At 40.2% G+C, this 17,276-nt stretch overlaps 1 protein-coding gene across 7 annotated transcripts in view; it reads right to left on the bottom strand.

Moving 5' to 3' along the window:
* Window positions 1–4,746: 4,746 nt before the first annotated feature.
* LOC131686181 (dachshund homolog 2) overlaps window positions 4,747–17,276 on the bottom strand; it is a 189,258-nt gene continuing 176,728 nt past the window's right edge. For all 7 annotated transcript variants that reach the window (XM_058970399.1, XM_058970401.1, XM_058970400.1 and 4 more), the window contains one exon: window positions 4,747–5,494. In XM_058970399.1, the coding sequence (XP_058826382.1) occupies window positions 5,364–5,494 (131 nt within the window). In that variant the 3' untranslated portion in view covers window positions 4,747–5,363. The remainder of the gene's footprint in view (window positions 5,495–17,276) is intronic.

The raw sequence follows: 17,276 nt of genomic DNA, 5'->3' as shown, positions 1-17,276 counted from the left end.
ACTGCTTTGATAGCTTTGGTCTCTTGGAGTGCAACTATGTACGGATTATGTTCCGCAACCAGCTGCTTTAGTTCATCGATGTTCGCTCGCAGTCCACGCAGATTCCACTGTAGCGCGAAACAAGAGGAGTTGTTTGAAGCAGATGACGATGCCGATTCTACTGACTTGTTACGTGTTGGTGCTCTTCGACTCGATGATGGTTTACCGGCGGAAAGTCGGGAGGAGAATTGCAAAGACTGTGTATCTGAGAGGTAGGGACAGTCCTTTTCCGCCCGATCAGTCCCTTCCATGATTGGAAGTGGGGAAGCTACTTTCATCTCTTCTTCCCCAAACCGGTTATTCGTTTGATGCGTGCTGGTCACATCTGTAACGGGATAAACCGCAACAGAATCCGTTCGTAAGTGGACTGGAATGGAACTGACCTGTGGGACGTCTAGCCCCACAGTGCCAGCCGCTGTCGTAAAAACTACACTATTATTTCCAGAACTACCGACAGCAACCGGCACTGGGGAAAGACTTTGTGTAGTTTTCGTTGGATGCTTCTTTGGCCATGATCTTGTTGATGGGCCTTCTCCGGATGAGGGCGGCGAGTGGTGCCAGGAATCCATGTGAAGAGTATTGTCAATTATATCTGAAAAAACGTTTAGCGCAGCAGTACCTGTGAGTGGGTTGGCAAACATAAAACTGACCTGAGAGAGGTCCGGCCCCACAGTGCCAACCGCTGTCGTACTAACTACACTACTATGCTCAAGAACACCGACTGCGGTCGGCACTGGGGATAGACTTTGTGTAGTTTTGTTGATCTCCTTTTGTTCGTCGATTGGGATTTTTTTGTTGGCTGGTTCGCATGTTGTAGTGGTGAAATCGGTGTTCCTATCGGCCACAGAGGTGAATTGACTATCAACGGGTTGGGGTATGACGGCCCGGATAGTTCCTTCATCCTGCTGTGCTTGCGTTGGAAGGAGTACTACACTTTCCTCTCTTCCAAACCGATTTATCTCGTAGTCAGTATTCGTGCGTGGGTTGTCGTTGGTATCCAAACGTTGATGAAAATGAGAATTATCGAAGAGGCTGGCTAGGAGGCGTCTCGGTAATCTCAATTTCATCGTCTGAATATTCCATCGTTTCGTTGGTGGTAGTGGGAGCGGTTCTTTTTGGTGGCGGGCTAAAGTTATCCGGTGAGGTTGTCGTTGGTTTGCTGGACTGGGTGTGTTGCTTCTGCGATCTTCCTCGTTTCGAATCCGTATTTATCGCTGGTGAATTATTCCTGGATCTCGTTACGGGCCCGATTGCCTGGTTCATTTGCTTCTGTTCTTTGCTGTGCTGCGGTTTTTCTTGACTGGCGGACTGTTGTTTCATCTGATGGATGTACGCCAACATTTGTTCGATTTTTTCGTCTTTTCGTTTGGTCTCCGCCAGAAGTTTTGCGATCGTTTCGTCCTTCTTCTTCATTGCCAGTTCCAACTCTTTCAGCTTGCTAAGGATTTCATTCGGTTGTGCTGTGGCCTGAGCATAGCTGCCTTTACTTAGATGTTCCGCTCGTTTACGTGCTTCCGGGAATGTTAGATTGTCGCGGATTTTTATTTTTATGACCTCCATTTCTTTTTTATAAACAGGACATTCGCGGCTTGTTGGTTGGTGATCGCCTTCACAATTCCGACAGTACGCAGTTTCTTTACATTTTTCTTCGCCGTGTTGTTCTTTCGAGCAATTAAAGCATCGCTGAGGACCAGGACATCGAACGCGTGTATGGCCGTAGTTGAAGCATCCGTAACAAAGCATCGGGTTCGGGAAGTATGGGCGAGTAGGAACGTGAAGCAAACCGATCTTTATGTATTCCGGGTATGTGGTTTTACAGAAGGTCAAGATTAGCGCTGGCGTGTTCACTCTCTTCTCAGCTTCCTTTCTTGTAATTCGCTGTACACGAATCACTCCCTGGCTTATAATTTCTTGTAAAACATCCTTCTCTTCCATCTGAATCAGATCGTAGCAGGAAATTACGCATCTGCTTACGTTCAGATTCGGATGAGCTTCGACCACTACTTCAGTGCCGTCAATGAGCTGGGTCATTTTCTGCAACTTAGCAACTTGGGCAGGATTCCGAACTCGAAGGGTATACCGTGTCCCTTGAGCTTCGGTATTCGCACCTTCGATTGGACCTCCAGCGACAACCTCTACCGATTTACCGATGATGAACGGGTTTCTAGGCAATGGTACACCGTCTTTGCCGGTTAACTGCAGGAACGTCAATTCGCCGAATTTGTTCGTAGGGTCCATGTACTCTGGTAGTCTTCTCGTTCGCGACCCTCCCGGTTCACCGCTACTAGCGGCCGCCATTTTGAATCACACCACCAGACGTTGGAGAATACGCTGTGGCACGGTCACCCGATACCAACCCCAAATGGACAATAAAGGTGAAGAAAAGGAAAGATCTTACCTTATTTGCCCCTTCAACGTCGACTTTTTCGAAATGTTCCCACACTTTTGGGACACACTGTAGGTAAGCAGAATCGCAACTACCTTTTTTTCGCTTCTACGTTTCCTTTAATGAATTAAACGCGCAAAAAAACACTTTGCAATTTATTCCTTTTTTCGCCGTTCCAATACTTTTGGCACGCACTGTGGTGTCCAATTCACACTGTACCACTCTCTTCGGCAGATCACAGCAAGAAAAAAATATTTTTTTGTTAACAAAGACTGTTTCCAAATAGCCACCAGATATTATCAGGGAATTTTCATTTTCACTTAAACACGCCATATCTGAACTTTCGTCAGTACGAGGAGAAATCACTTCGAGTCTTACTACCGACTCGGGAAAAAGGTGTTTCGCTGGCCCTGTAATCGCCTTCTTCATCTTCATAATCATCTTCATAATCATCTTCATTCCAGTCACTTTCAAGAACCTCCTCCTCCGATACATCAGAAAATTAAGACAAATCTTCATTGATTAGAACTTGTGAATCAGAACCAGTTAGGGAAGTGTCCGAACCTAAATATAGATTAAATCATAAAAATAGTAATGCTTCAGGGCTTTCCTCACTTCAATAGTACCCAGGGACATCGAGTGGTCTTAAGACGACCCTGGCCCCATGTTCCTTCGTCGACAAATCGTTAGTCAAATGAGATTGGTATTACCTGACTGGGTTTTGAGCTTAAATGCTAAACCCGGCGGGTACGTGCTGTACCTTCGAAGAACAATGAATTTTTGAACTTGAAACGAATGAAACTCAACCAGCAGTGTGATAAATGTGATCTGTGATATCAGTAACTACCAACCAATCCCAGCATATATTTTTTGGTATTTTATTTTACCTTTCTAATAGCACAGGAGCATCCCATTATTACAGCAGTTTTTTTTTGTTTCTGTTATGTGTATTTCATTATACCATAAATTGTTACCTTTAGAAAACGTCTTCTTCTTTTTAAATGCATCGATCGATTAATTTTTTTTTTCTTTCAAGTCAGATTTTGATCGAATGCGTGTTGTTTTCTCACCATTAACAATAAGCCCTTAAGTACATAGAAAAACAGAAATTATTCGTTGCGAATAATTTAACGTATCTACCGGTCCACAGTGGTTTTTTTTGCCAAAGCCTGATTCGCTAGCCAATAATTTTGCCCCCCCCCCCTTGTTTTATTTCGCCGTGGTTTATTAGCTGTTTAGATGATTTCACTTATGCTTAGTTATTTATAATAGATACAATGTGTATAGTTTCTTTTGATAAATAGCGATTGTTTATTCTGTGATTCGGTTTATTTAGTATTTTAAAAAATACATTTACGGATAAATAAATAAGTCACGTTCTGTTTGCCTTCTATTTGGGTTCACATATAAATGCGGAAGAGAAATTCAAAAAAGTGTGTTGCGTTTGTGCTTCTGTGTTGGCGCGGTTGAATATCCTATGCTTGGTTTTGTACACAATAAAAAAAAAACAAACGAAGGATTAAAATCCAACTATCATCTCGCTGTAGGAGAGTGGAAATAATCGTATAAAGTTGCGCGTAAAAATAAGTTTACTTCCCGAGGTGAGTTTATGCTAACAATCACTATCACTGGTTTGCTGTCTAATACTCGATCGTAAACATATGGATGTTAATCTGGAAGAAATCAACCCGGAAAAAATACTAGGTACTTTTTCATGTGTGTTTGCTGCGTTCAGTAATCTGTGCTTACAACTTACGTGTCTAATTCACCTTTTTTTTTGCTTTCAAAAAACCACGAAACTATGAATATATTCACATTTCTACGCTGATTTAAATATGTTTATCATTCAGTAATACGACTTTTATCAACTACTTATTACAGTACGGTCTCGTTCGAAAGATTGATTTGTTGTTAACGAAGAAAGTTTAACTTTTACAAATAATTTAATAAAAATATGGCTGATTAAAAATGTTTGAAACATCCACTCTGTTTTCTTTTCTTATTTTTTTTGCGTGGGCTTCCTATTTTACAAACAGCGTGGGTTCCATTCACAGAAACTGTACAACGATTCGACAACATAAGGAGACCAAAGGGTGTGTATTTTTTTACTTTCGTTAAATAAACATTTGTGCTAAGTTACAGTTTTACTAAAAATACTTTTAATGTGGGTTTTTACCATCATTATTTCAGCTGCTTCACAATTTTATCTACTTAACATCGAGCGACCACAAATAAATTACATTCCGTTGATCCGTTTGTGTTTGTGTGTGATGAGAGTCATTATTTTGAAAGTTATTGGTTTTGCATTATACGTGTGTGTGTTTGTATTTGAGATCTATTTTCAATGGGCTTTTCCGTCGACTGATTTTGTTTCTCAGCTTTGATTATTTTCTGCAATTTATGTTTTTTTTTGTTTATCTTTTTGTTTTCAATAATCATTATGTTTGGTTAGCGTTAGATAAATACAGTTTTTTTTTCTATCATTAAAATCTTAGTTTCAGTTCATTTTCACTTTCGTAAACTGTGTTCGTATTATTCGTCTTCTTCTATGATCAAAAGTATAAATCCAAGCTGGGTGTGAGTTGTGTTTGTGAATAGTACGGGCAAAGTTCTCCGGAAATGATTTGCTGCACGTGATCCAATTTGTCCGGTGTATCATTTTCTCGTTCTCTTTTTTTTCTCCATGGTGTGATATCAAATCGCTCGGACGTTGCTTTGCCCTTAGTATAATTGCACATTCGATTAACCAGTCCGCACTACCGAATGACTGAGAGTTGGTAGGTGGTAGCACCAGTAGTAGTAGTAGTAGTAGTAGTGGTAGCAGGACTGGAAATAGCAGCGACTGCCAGCTCACCACCAGCAGCGAAGGGAGAAGAAAAAGTAGAACAAGAGCTACTACTGTTGAGAGCGATGAAAAGATTAACCATAATTGCTGGAACTAAGTGGCACTGGTGTACAGTACGGAGTTTTTGTAGTAATTGGATCGGTCCTGGAGAGGCCCTTTGACTTCGCCTTCGGCGGCCTGTTGTCGTACTTTGCGCTCGAGTTCCAGCTCTTGAGCCAAGGATTCTAGAAACGGGAAGAAAAAAAATGGGAAATATTAAAACAACACACATTAAGTTGGAATCTCCAAGGAGTCAGCACTTCAAACGAAAAAAGGATTCCTTCAAAACTTTTCCACTCATTTCGCCCGAGGACATCCGTGTTTTTTTTTTTCATTCGACCGCGAATGCGAATGACACCTGGCATTTGCTCAAATGGAAAGAAAAAAATCAGCTTCTGGCAGTTAAAAAATCAAATTTTCTTCTACAACAGGAAACATTGTTCTCAGGGCGGTAATCTGATTTAAATATTCATTTTTTATCTAGGATGGCAACGGCACTTTCTGGTTTGATGGCACTGGGAAGGGGAGCAGTAAAGTGCTAAGGGAATTCGGCCGAGTAAAACAACAAACGATTATATCTTGCAAACAACTCAAATCGGTGTGGGTATAACCGTCACGAGACAGCGAAGAATTCAGGATGGATTGACTTGGATTTGTGACGAAAGAGAGACTTCCACCCCACAGTTTGGTGTAGCTGCTAGTGAAGCGGGTTCACTTTCTATTGTTCTAAGCGCGAGGGTGGGTGTTAGGCGTTTAAGGAAAAGGGAGAAAAAGTGGGAGATTGGGTAATGCATGGAGGTAATGTACCTACATCTAATTTTGTTTCATTGGGTCCCAAATAATTTCGTAGCTAGTTAATGGGAAAATAAGGACAAAATTTCAAATACAAAAATTTCTAACATCACCTTCTAAATTAAATTTTTTATTGTTCTTTATACCGAGTTGAGTTTGGCGCCATATTACTCATTTTATGCAAAGATTTGCAAATAAACCGAAATCCAAGTTAGCGGCGCTAATTTGGATCGAAAAAGTTGACAGATAGCTACACATCGAGTGTTGTCAATGTTTCAGATGTAGCTGAAGGATCTATATTCGGGGCAAGTAAGATATTTTATTTCATTTTATTTTTTGCTTCATTCCAGATTATTATATGGCTGTTTCTGAACAGCCTACTTGAGTGAATTCAACTTTGTGAGGATCATTTATGAAAGTTTTAAAATTCGTCGGTTGATTTTGCTGAGGCGATAAAAATACGCAAGCTACAGTGGACTTACTACGCGCTTGCTACGGAAGTAACGAAGAAACTGGCTAATCAACAAACAGCAACATTGATGGGGGTTATGGGTGTAGAAGGCGTGATTCTAGTAGAGGAACTACAACTGATCAGTGGCGGCGCGAGGTGTTTTGCCGCTCGGGGCCAAAAATTAAATTTGCCGCCTTTTCAATAATCAATTTTTAAGAGTTCGATTATTTTCCACCTATTCATATGAAACAAATATGATAAAAGTATTAGAAAATGTCTGCATAAAAATCTTCACACTTCTTCACATTTCATTGTCAATATTTTGTTATTAATATTCATTGTGAAGCCATCACTTGTTTATATATTATTAAATTTTTAAATCGTATCTTTCTTACTTTGGCTTCATGCACAAGTTTTACCCTTCTTGTCTATGATTGTTGAAAAATTGAGTTTGTTGCCGTTTTTCAGTTGATATTTTTCGGTGATAAATAATCAAAACCACAGTTTACCGTATACGTTTCGATTTCCCCCCAGCGACGGCAAGACGCGTGAGTGAATAATTCTGAGGATGGCTGAAATTGAATAGGGAAGTAAGCTGAAACGTAAACGGTATCAAGGATCAGAATATACTGGCTTAAATGGCACGTTCCCCGTATGTAGTCGCAAAATTCTTCTTCACAAACCGAGTAATCGATAACCTTCTTCCTTCAACATCCAAGCTTCATGGTTGTATAGAGCAACAGGGAGTATCAGTGATTTGAATAAATCAAGTTTTGCGCGCATTCTTAGGCTATTGGTTTTTAGCTGACTACGCAAACCAACGTGCTTTTTTCCTTTGTGGCTAAAATCGTTATCATATGTAACTAGTATTTGAAGAAGCAGCAGAGGACGAAGGCGGTATGGCAACGGATCTTGGAGAATGCGTACAAGACGATAGGATGCCGGCTCTTCATCTCCAAGAAGTCAAAGAGGAGATCGGTCGGCTGAAAAACAACAAACCTGCCGGTATAGATCAACTACCCAGCGAGCTATTAAAATACGGTGGTGAAACACTGGCTAGAGCGCTGCACTGGGTAATCGCCAATATTTGGGAGGAGGAGATTCTTCCGGAGGAGTGGATGCAGGGTGTTGTTTGCCCCATCTGCAAAAAGGGTGACAAGTTGGATTGCTGCAACTGCCGCGCGATCACACTACTTAGCGCCGCCTACAAGGTCCTGCCCCAAATTCTTTGCCGCCGATTGTCACAATTCGCAAGGGAGTTCGTGGTGCACTCTCAAGTGGGATTCATGGGTTCCCGTGCCACCACGGACCAAATATTCGCAATTCGGCAGGTTCTGCAGAAGTGCCGCGAATACAACGTCCCCACACATCATTTGTTCATTGATTTCAAATCGGTGTATAACACCATCGATCGAGATGAGCTATGGCAGATAATGCACGAGTACGGTTTTCCGGATAAGCTAACAGGATTAGTCAAAACGACGATGGATCGGGTGAGGTGCGTTGTTCGAGTATCAGGGACACTCTCGAGTCTCTTTGAATCTCGAAGAGGGTTAAGGCAAGGTGATGGTCTATCGTATCTGCTGTTCAACATTGCGTTAGAAGGTGTAATAAGGAGAGCGGGGATAGACACGAGTGGCACGATATTCAGGAAGTGCGTCCAGCTTCTTGGCTTCCCCAACGACATTGACATAATGGTACGGAAATTTGAGGCGATGTCGGAAACGTACATCAAACTGAAAGCTGAAACCAGCAGGATTGGACTTGCCATCAACGTTTCGAAGACAAAATACATGAGAGGAAGAGGCTCTAGAGACGACACTGTGAACCTCCCATCCCGAATTTGGTTGACGGTCGACGTGATGGTCGACGAATTCGTGTATTTGGGCTTTAACTGGTAACCACCGACAATGATACCAGCAGAGAAATTCAGAGATAGATCTTGGCGGGAAATCGTGCCTACTTTGGACTCCGGAGGACACTCCGGTCGACCAAATCTACAAGACGCTGATTAGACCGGTGGTTCTCTACGGCCACGAGACCTGGACTATGCTCGTGGGGGACCCACGCGCCCTTGGAGTTTTCGAACGAAATGTATTGCGTACCATCTATGGTGGCGTACAGATGGAAGACGGAACGTAACGCAGGCGAATGAACCATGAGTTGCATCAGCTGCTGGAAGAACCATCCGTCGCGCATACCGCAAAAATAGGACGTTTTCGGTGGGCTGAACACATCGTAAGAATGTCGGACGACGATCCGGTGAAGATAGTTCTTGAAGGCGACGCTACAAGAACAAGAAAACGGGGCGCACAGCGAGCACGGTGGATCGACCAGATAGAGGACGACCTGCGGACCCTTCGAAGACTGTGAGGCTGGCGACAAGCAGCAATGGACCGAGTGAAGTGGAGACGGCTTCTGCATACAGCAAGAGACAACAAGGCCTGAACGGTAAGGTAAGTATTTGAAGATATGTATATGAATTCGTTGTACCGCACCCCACCGATTTCCACCTCGAAACCAAAATGACTACTACGTTCTCTACCAGCTACCATGTACCTTGTCTTGTCAGAGTTTATTGTCAGTCCGATTCTTACAGCTGCCCTTTTAAAAGGTAACAATATTTCTTGCAATGCTCTGCGATCAATACCAATGATTTCGAAATCGTTCGCGAAGTCAAGAAGCATGTGAGATCTCGTGATGACGGTTCCGTTCCTATGCACATCAGATCTTTGTAACGCTTGATTTTATCCTATCCAGCATCATACGAATCAGCTTAATCAGTTTTGTCGGGATACCACGCTCAAGCATTATCTGCCACAGTTCGTTTTGTTTTACTGTGTCATATGCCGCCTTGAATACACAGATGGTGAGTCCGCAAATTGTTTTCCCGGAATATATCCAGAATTTGTCGCTGGGTAAACATTTTGTCCGTCGTCTACTATCCTTCTCGAAACCCGCTTTGATATTCGTCGACAAAGCATTCAGCCAACGGGCGCAGTCCAAACAGAACACGAGAAACTACCTTATAGGCAGCATTGAGGATCATTATGCCTCGGAAGTTTACAACCCTTCTCCAAGATTGAGCATATGAGGCCATTCAACCAATACGAAAGCATTTTTTTCTTCCACGCATATCATCCCAATCACGCAGTGGATTGCTTCGCACAGCCAGTCACTCCTAATTTTTAGAAGTTCAGCCGGGATTCTGCCCTTCCCAACGACCTTATCGTTTTTAAGCTTTCGCATAACCTCCCGTCTAGAAATCACTGAACAAAAAGAAATTGCAGGTTTGTTTACTGCCCATGATCGCATACCAGTCCCATAAAGATAGGAAATCCCATAGAAAACGGGACAAATATGCGATCATGGGTAGTTTACCCCTCGCTAATCGCCGGGTCTACTTACTCAAAAAAATCTTCGGTCGAACAACGTTCGCTACCGCACGAAGCTAAACTTCTATAGAACACTTATTAGACCGGTTTTTTTGTCTACTATGCTGGTACCGTACCCGCAATTTAATAGGAAAGAAAACACCTCTCCAATGGAATTAAAAAAAATGAAAATACAATGTATTCTTTATGAGTTAGAGGCATTAAAAGAAAAACAAATAGTTCACAGAAAAGTTCAATAATTCCGTAACAATTGAAATTTGATTATTCGTGTAGAATGAGAGATTCTTAGTCATGGACCAAGCCACCTGTATATGATAATGCTCCCTGGTTTAATCCCAACAAATTAGTCTGCATACTCCCACTACTACCCTGCAATAAGTATATAGTTTTGTTCTATCGCATTCATCATCCCGATCCCCAACCTTTTTAATCGTCAATAGTTGCCAAAATGAAATAAATTGATTTTTATCGTGATTAATGAAACTTGAACAATTACTAAAAACACTAAAGAAATTTATTGAGTAGGAAATGCCGCCCCCTGATTTTGCCGCTCGGGGCGGTTGCCCCATTCGCCCCCCCCCCCCCCTTAGCGCCGCCACTGCAATTGATTGAAGCAGATCGTGCGACATCGGATGCGATTTTGAGGTGAATCGAGGAGCATCTGACTCCACAGCGAGACAAACGTATGAAAAGAGCAGAGTTTAATACAATGTGCCAAAACGATGAAGAAAGCATAGAAGAGTTCGTGAAACGACTTAAGGTGAAGATATGTGGAAGCCTTGTTGCTAGGCACCGACGCGCTTGTTTACATTGAGAAAAAATGGAATTCGAAGTGAAAATTCAAACGCACAAATAAGAGTTTTCGGACATTTTCCTTCGGTCATAGTCATAGTAAACGATTAAAGTTTCGCGGGTGTTTTTTCATTAGTGTGTGATTAAAGTGCATTTGAAAAAGTGTTCTGAAAACGGGAAGAAGAAAAATAAAAGCGTTTTGAAAAGAAACCCCAAGTGAAGAGGGGTGATATTTTCGCACAAAATAAGAGCAATAGATGGAATCCCGTCTAAAACTCGGGTTGATTGTATAGGAAAATGTTCTAGCTTCCTCAAGTAGCAGCTTCGTGGTACACCGGCAAGGTTAGTGCATTGAAAAACGTATTTTTATATTTGCTCATGTCAGATACATGGTTAGGCAGGGGAGAGGGGTGTGTGCGGCGTAGAAGCTATATTGTGGCTCGCATGTATAATGTCCTTAAGAAGAAAGCGACAGTGGTGTGGCTGTGGTTTTTCAGTGAAGGAACAAAAGGAAGTAATGAAAAGATCGGTTTAATGCGGGAGTTCCAGATCACCAGATAAGAAAAGAGTTACTCAAAGCTGTGGCGGGGCCGTCTCAAGACCACTCGGTGCTCCTGGGCACTATTGAAATAAATTTATATTACCATGGTTCACCATGCCACTCTAAGACTTCCAAATTTGACCCAAGCAGACCAACAGACCATCAAAATAAATGAAGAAAATACATAGTTATAGATTCCGAAACCGAAAACCCCGGACACCCTAATCGTGAAGAATCGTGTGTCAATCTAAGAATTCTAAAATGAGACATTGTAGAAGCCATTGGAAGGATAAAAGGATTTTTGAAAGTTAGAAATAAAGAAACATTGTGTGACGATTCTCTGAATAACAGTTGCCTAATATAACAGAAACCTGACAGAAATAACATGTGGTAATCTGACCTTCATAGTTGCATGACGTTGTTTGAGAATGAAGAGTGCTTTAGGCAAGGGGAATGCTGAAGTATGGCGAGTTTACCGTGCACCATTTGAACGATGGCTTGACCAGTAAAAAAAAATCTTTTGTATCATGAGTTTTGGTGGCTTTCCTAAACAAAGCGCCAAATTTCCTATTTATTAGGTATTTTTAATTGGCCGGTTTGCACATGTTCAATCTGGACATTTTAACATCGAGATTATAGTTGTCAAACGTCGTATATCGGCGAACTTTGATATTTTAGGAGATTAGGTAAAGTAAATTATCAAACATTCTAATTCTCACAATGCTGACAAATTCTTTGTTCTTTTTTTATTGGTTTTTTTTTGTTATTTTTCGGAGTTCTTCGGAGCTTTGGTCAGGCTGTGGTTGTCAAATCACATATATTTTGCGCGTACCCAACATCTCGCCTCGGTCCAGCGCTTTGGACCCCGTTTTTTGGTTACTTCACCCCAAAAAGAGAATATAGGGTAAGCGGTTTCACCTGTCTCGTATCCCGAGCAAACGAAAAGCCCATAATACCCCCATGCTCATGGGGTTTGTCATGGGTGTTTGAAATGGGTTCAACCCATGAAAACACCATCACCATGGTCCGGTAAATCCCATATAAAACACCATATGTTGGTGTATTTATGGGTTATTGAGACCATTTTACGGTGTCTTGATGGTTGTGAATTTTGGTACGGACCATGTTCAAGTTCTTTTCAAGGGGCTATGTGGTGTTTGAACCCATGAATATTTGCTCGGGATACTAGTCGTTGACATATTTGTAAAAGGTATTATTTATTGCTGTTTAACCGTGATAAACAGGTTCGGTCCAGCTGATGTTGGGTACGAAATACTTGCTAGACAGCGTTTCCCTGGCGTTGCTTCGAACTGAACTAACTGAAATTGGGAATGCATTTGCCAAGAAATAATAGTCAAGTACTTCATTCGACCGAGCATGATAAATAGGGTTTTGTAGCGGATATATAGATGTAATTAAGGAGAAGTAAAATTACTGAAAAAGAGCTGGACGAAAATTGTAATAAGACTACCGCTGTACAAGTCTCCTAAAATTGACTCGGTCTTGGATGAGTGAAGGCAAAGGTGAACAATTCTGCTCAATCGATAAACAACCCTAAGAAGCAAGGTAAGATACCAAATGTGATACTACGGTATTTCGTGATACGACGGCTGCCATGGATGTGAGTGTTACATGAGAGCGTGCGAACAGAATAAAAGTGAGAGAAACTCTAGGAGAGAGAGAGCGCGTGGGTAAAACGGGAAGAACGGAAAAACTCACCTGTAAAAGTAGGCTTTGGAAATATTTTCGTTCTTTTGGAAAATAATTCATTTGCGAACGGACGCGTTTAAAAATTCGTGTAAGCGAAAACAGACGTTCTTAAAAAAGAATGGCGTCAAAAAGGAAGTTGCAAAGCATACCCTCATATTTTGAATTCTTCTGATTGGCATATGATAGCCATTTTGATCGCGATGTTAGGTCCAATAATGGAAACAATGAACTTGAATGTTAAGATAACTAGTTTTTAGTTTTGAAACTACGAGAGTTGAAATAACATTAGCAGTAACATTGTCCCGTTTAGATTTTTTTAGAACATCTTAATTGTGAGCAATACAACATTCCTGATGTGCTGAAACTGGTCAGAGTCGACATTCAACTTCGGAAAAAGCCACATATTCTCTTCCATTGAACATTCCACCTCGACAAGTTTTGCCACCTTCGAAATCAATCGATATAATATTGATTCTAAGTGCGCATATCGCCTTGAGGTTTGTTCATGTTCCTTCCTCGCTGTGGGAATAGAAATAACGGCTCCTTTCAAAATCGCTTTGTGTACGAATTTTTTGTCGAGGCAGGTTTTTTATTGTTAAATAATTCAATAGACGTCTTGTTTATTATGACCGACTTGGGCAGACGTATATATAAAGTCTACTAAATGATACATTTTTAATAATAACAAAATTCCAACTCACATTTTATAGACAGCGACAGTGGTTAACTAATAGATCTAACTGCTGTTTACCAAAGCGTGTCTAAGTTTAATTGAAGCCAAGCCAAGTTGAAGAAATCTGCAATCCTCAATGGAGCGGATGACATGAAATATTTTAAGTTGGGCCGACGAGAAGCAACTCGCTTCAATTATTTGGCTCGAGGCACAGTGGCACGGCGTGTGACAAAACCCCAAAAATCAAATATTTTTGATAAACATTTATTTATTTAATATTTCTTATGGTTTCAATTTATTTAATATTTCTTATGGTTTCAATAATCTTTTCTCCAAGTTTTGTGATAATCGAATGAAAATTTTTACATGGTCTTGAAGTATGCAAGGTCGCCAATTTCTGTTCAATTCAATATGATCGAATATTGAAAACCTTCAATATTTAAACGTTAATATTTCCAGAAACGCACATCCGATTGGTGTATTTTTGAGTTCATTGTATAGAAGAATGATATTAGAAAAAATCTTGTTTCGCTTCCTCATTAATAAATAACATTTCAAAGAAAAAAAGATGGGTTGGTAATGTATATGACATAACAGGGGTGTCGTGACCACACTTCGAAGTTATTTCAAACCTTGCAAAGCATAAATTAACATAATTTCAATGATTGTTGCTATATGAATTAAATGACAAATTTTCAGGTTAACACGGCAATAACTTTGCAATTTATAGAACAATTTTATATTTTTAGTTATCATATAATAACTGTCATCTCTTCCAAACAACTTAACCCTCTGCTGCCAACCCCGTGGTTTTGCGGGGTTAAGGAGAATCATTATAAAATGTCCAATATACGATTTTATGCTGTTACCTCCACTAAAACCGCTTCAAAACACTTCCACCTGTCATACAAGTACATTGTCTGCTTGTTGAAATCATTATATGAAATGATATTTGCGTTTAAAATTGAAACTTTGAAAGAAATGAGAAAAATTAGGGGTATGTAATGTCCGGAACATGACCGGGGTGTTGACGTAGGACAATTATTTTGTGTGAAAGTTTTCTGTATAACCTTAAAAGATCTTGACTAAAACGTGCATTCCCTAGCTTTTATCGACATAAATTTACCGCAAAATACTAACTCTTAGTGAGTATTGACAGATGCTTATTGACCTGTATTCAATGCGGAGAACTCGGTAATAAAATTGTTGTACTGAATAGATTAACGAACGGGATCCCCAGGAAAATTTCGCTGAGCCCGGTGAATCGAACTTAATGCGTAAAATTTATTATGTCAGTACATATGTCCCGGACATTACCCGCCCCTAGTTTTTCGCTAAGCGTGATTCATTTCTGTACGCTAGGAAAAAGATTCCGATGGTTGTTTCGAGAGATTTTAACATTGATATTCCAAAACAAGAAAATGTTAAATTTGTTCATTTCTAAAATGAATGTCTTAACGAGCTTAGAATCCAGCGCATCCCCTATCAACGCAAACGCCAACAACAATGGTTATTTTCCGATCCACCATAATTATTATAAAGAATAACTTGAAACATTCCCACATATTTCATTGAGTATCATTCGATTTGAATTACAAGTCACGACACTCCGGTTATTTCCTAGACATTACCCACCCATCTTTTTCCATTATGCATTCGTCCTAATAAGAACGGTTTGTAGATAACTGTGGTGGTACAAGACGAGAATCTTTTGAAACGATTCAAACCTTGCCGACGGTTTGTTTCTACTGCGTACACACATACGAACATTCCCCTTTCGCAGTTCATACCGAATGAGCACCCTTTGCATCAAGGCGATCGCTTTTATTAACTTTTCGGTGCAGATGGATTTTGTGTGATAAATGAAAATATTTTCATCATTCGTTTTGGTGTAGCTGTCACTTAATGGCAGAGTTGCCACATTCACTGATTTTCTTGGAAGGATTTGCAAAAACCTTCGGGTTGGTAAATTAATTTGGAAAATATTTTCTTATAAGATAATTATTTTTAATTATACAAATTAATAAATGGAACTTCCTAATAAAATTCTTTTTCCATTATATATTCATCCTAAGGACGGTTTGCATATAACTATGACACAAATCCATCTACAATTAACAGCGCTAACGGAAAATAAGCACCACTAATTCTTTACAATTATTTTGTTAGTCCTGAAAAGGACTGTTGGCAACATTGGAGACGCGTGAATTTACTTATCTTCTTCGGGCAGCTTTCTTGGTAGGTTTGGCGGCCTTCTTTGGCTTAGGAGTCTTCGGCTTGTGCGCTGCAGCCTTCGATGTTTTGGTGGCATTTTTAGTGACAGTTGCTACCGCCTTTTCAGTGACTGCGTTTCTTAGCTTTTGGTTTTTCGGTCTTCTCACCGCCACCACCTCCACCTACGTTTTTCTTCTTCTCTCCGGTGGTAACCGATTTGATTGGTCGTCCGATGCAGTTTTTCAATGGACGACCCAACACCTAGCACGCACGTCCGTTATGCACTGCGTCTTACACGCTTTGAGAAAAGCTGCGACACCCCTATTCATTAGTTTTGTCATTAATGTTGATTCTCATTTAAAGTAGTTTTTGAACTATTTAAACGAATTTTATATAGCAAACAACGTATCGGTAGCAAGCGTTGAACGTTTTCCTTCCGATTTATGAAACAAGATTAGCAACCCGTTTAGTGGAAGGCTATTATTAAGGTTCAAAATGTACGTAACGCTTTCGCTAATATGCACTACTATCGCTTTCTCGCTTGTTCTCGTGCCGTGTATGAGCCTTTCCTTTTTGTCCGGCTTCTAATGGCATAACCAAAACTTATATGCCGGCTTTCCCCCACCAACTACTCTCGTCAAGCAACCCAATACGAATAGTCATAGGAACAAACATGTAGTGGACCTATATTTAAAACTTTTAATCATTTTATTGTTCGGTTGGTGCACCATATTGACGGCTCTGTGCGGGATTCCAAAATTTAATACAACATTGGTACAAATATTTTTGACAAAATACCGAAGAAATTGATTAAATTCATTCAGTACAACAAAAGATATAAACGTTCTAAACCTGTAAGGTTATTTTTCTTCCGAAATTTTGAAAAGGGACCCCTATATTGAAAGGTAAGTCGTTAGTCACGACACAAAATTATGAGTTATTTATACTATCACGTTTTACAATTTTCGAGATGGGCTCCCATGGATCACGTGGTATGAATTTTACTCAAAATTTAATCTAGTTTCAAGATATCTAGGCCACATATTGCGCGTTTTTGCGTCGAAGGCGCCACTAAACAGGTTTTGAAAAAATACCGTACAATGGTGGCGCGCGGTAGTTTTTAAATTTCGGTAAAAATAGGATACGAAAATAGGTTTACAATGATGATAATTTAATATTTTACTAATTTTTGGTGAAGTACATATATTTATGCTATGAGATTTGATGATTTACTATTATCGATGAGTATATAAAAAATTTAGTTACGCTTTTCATTTTTCTGTTGAAATGAACTAATTAGGAAAACAAGAATTTGTTTTGTTATTTTCTTCATCGAATGGTTTTCAGTGTACCAACACAGTATGCACCAGTGACATATTTCTTGCTTCAAATGTAATCA

Source organism: Topomyia yanbarensis, chromosome 2 (genome assembly GCF_030247195.1).
Source record: "Topomyia yanbarensis strain Yona2022 chromosome 2, ASM3024719v1, whole genome shotgun sequence".
Lineage (NCBI taxonomy): Eukaryota > Metazoa > Arthropoda > Insecta > Diptera > Culicidae > Topomyia > Topomyia yanbarensis.
The sequence above is the reverse complement of the archived record's forward strand: the minus strand, read 5'-3'. Positions and strand labels throughout refer to the sequence as shown.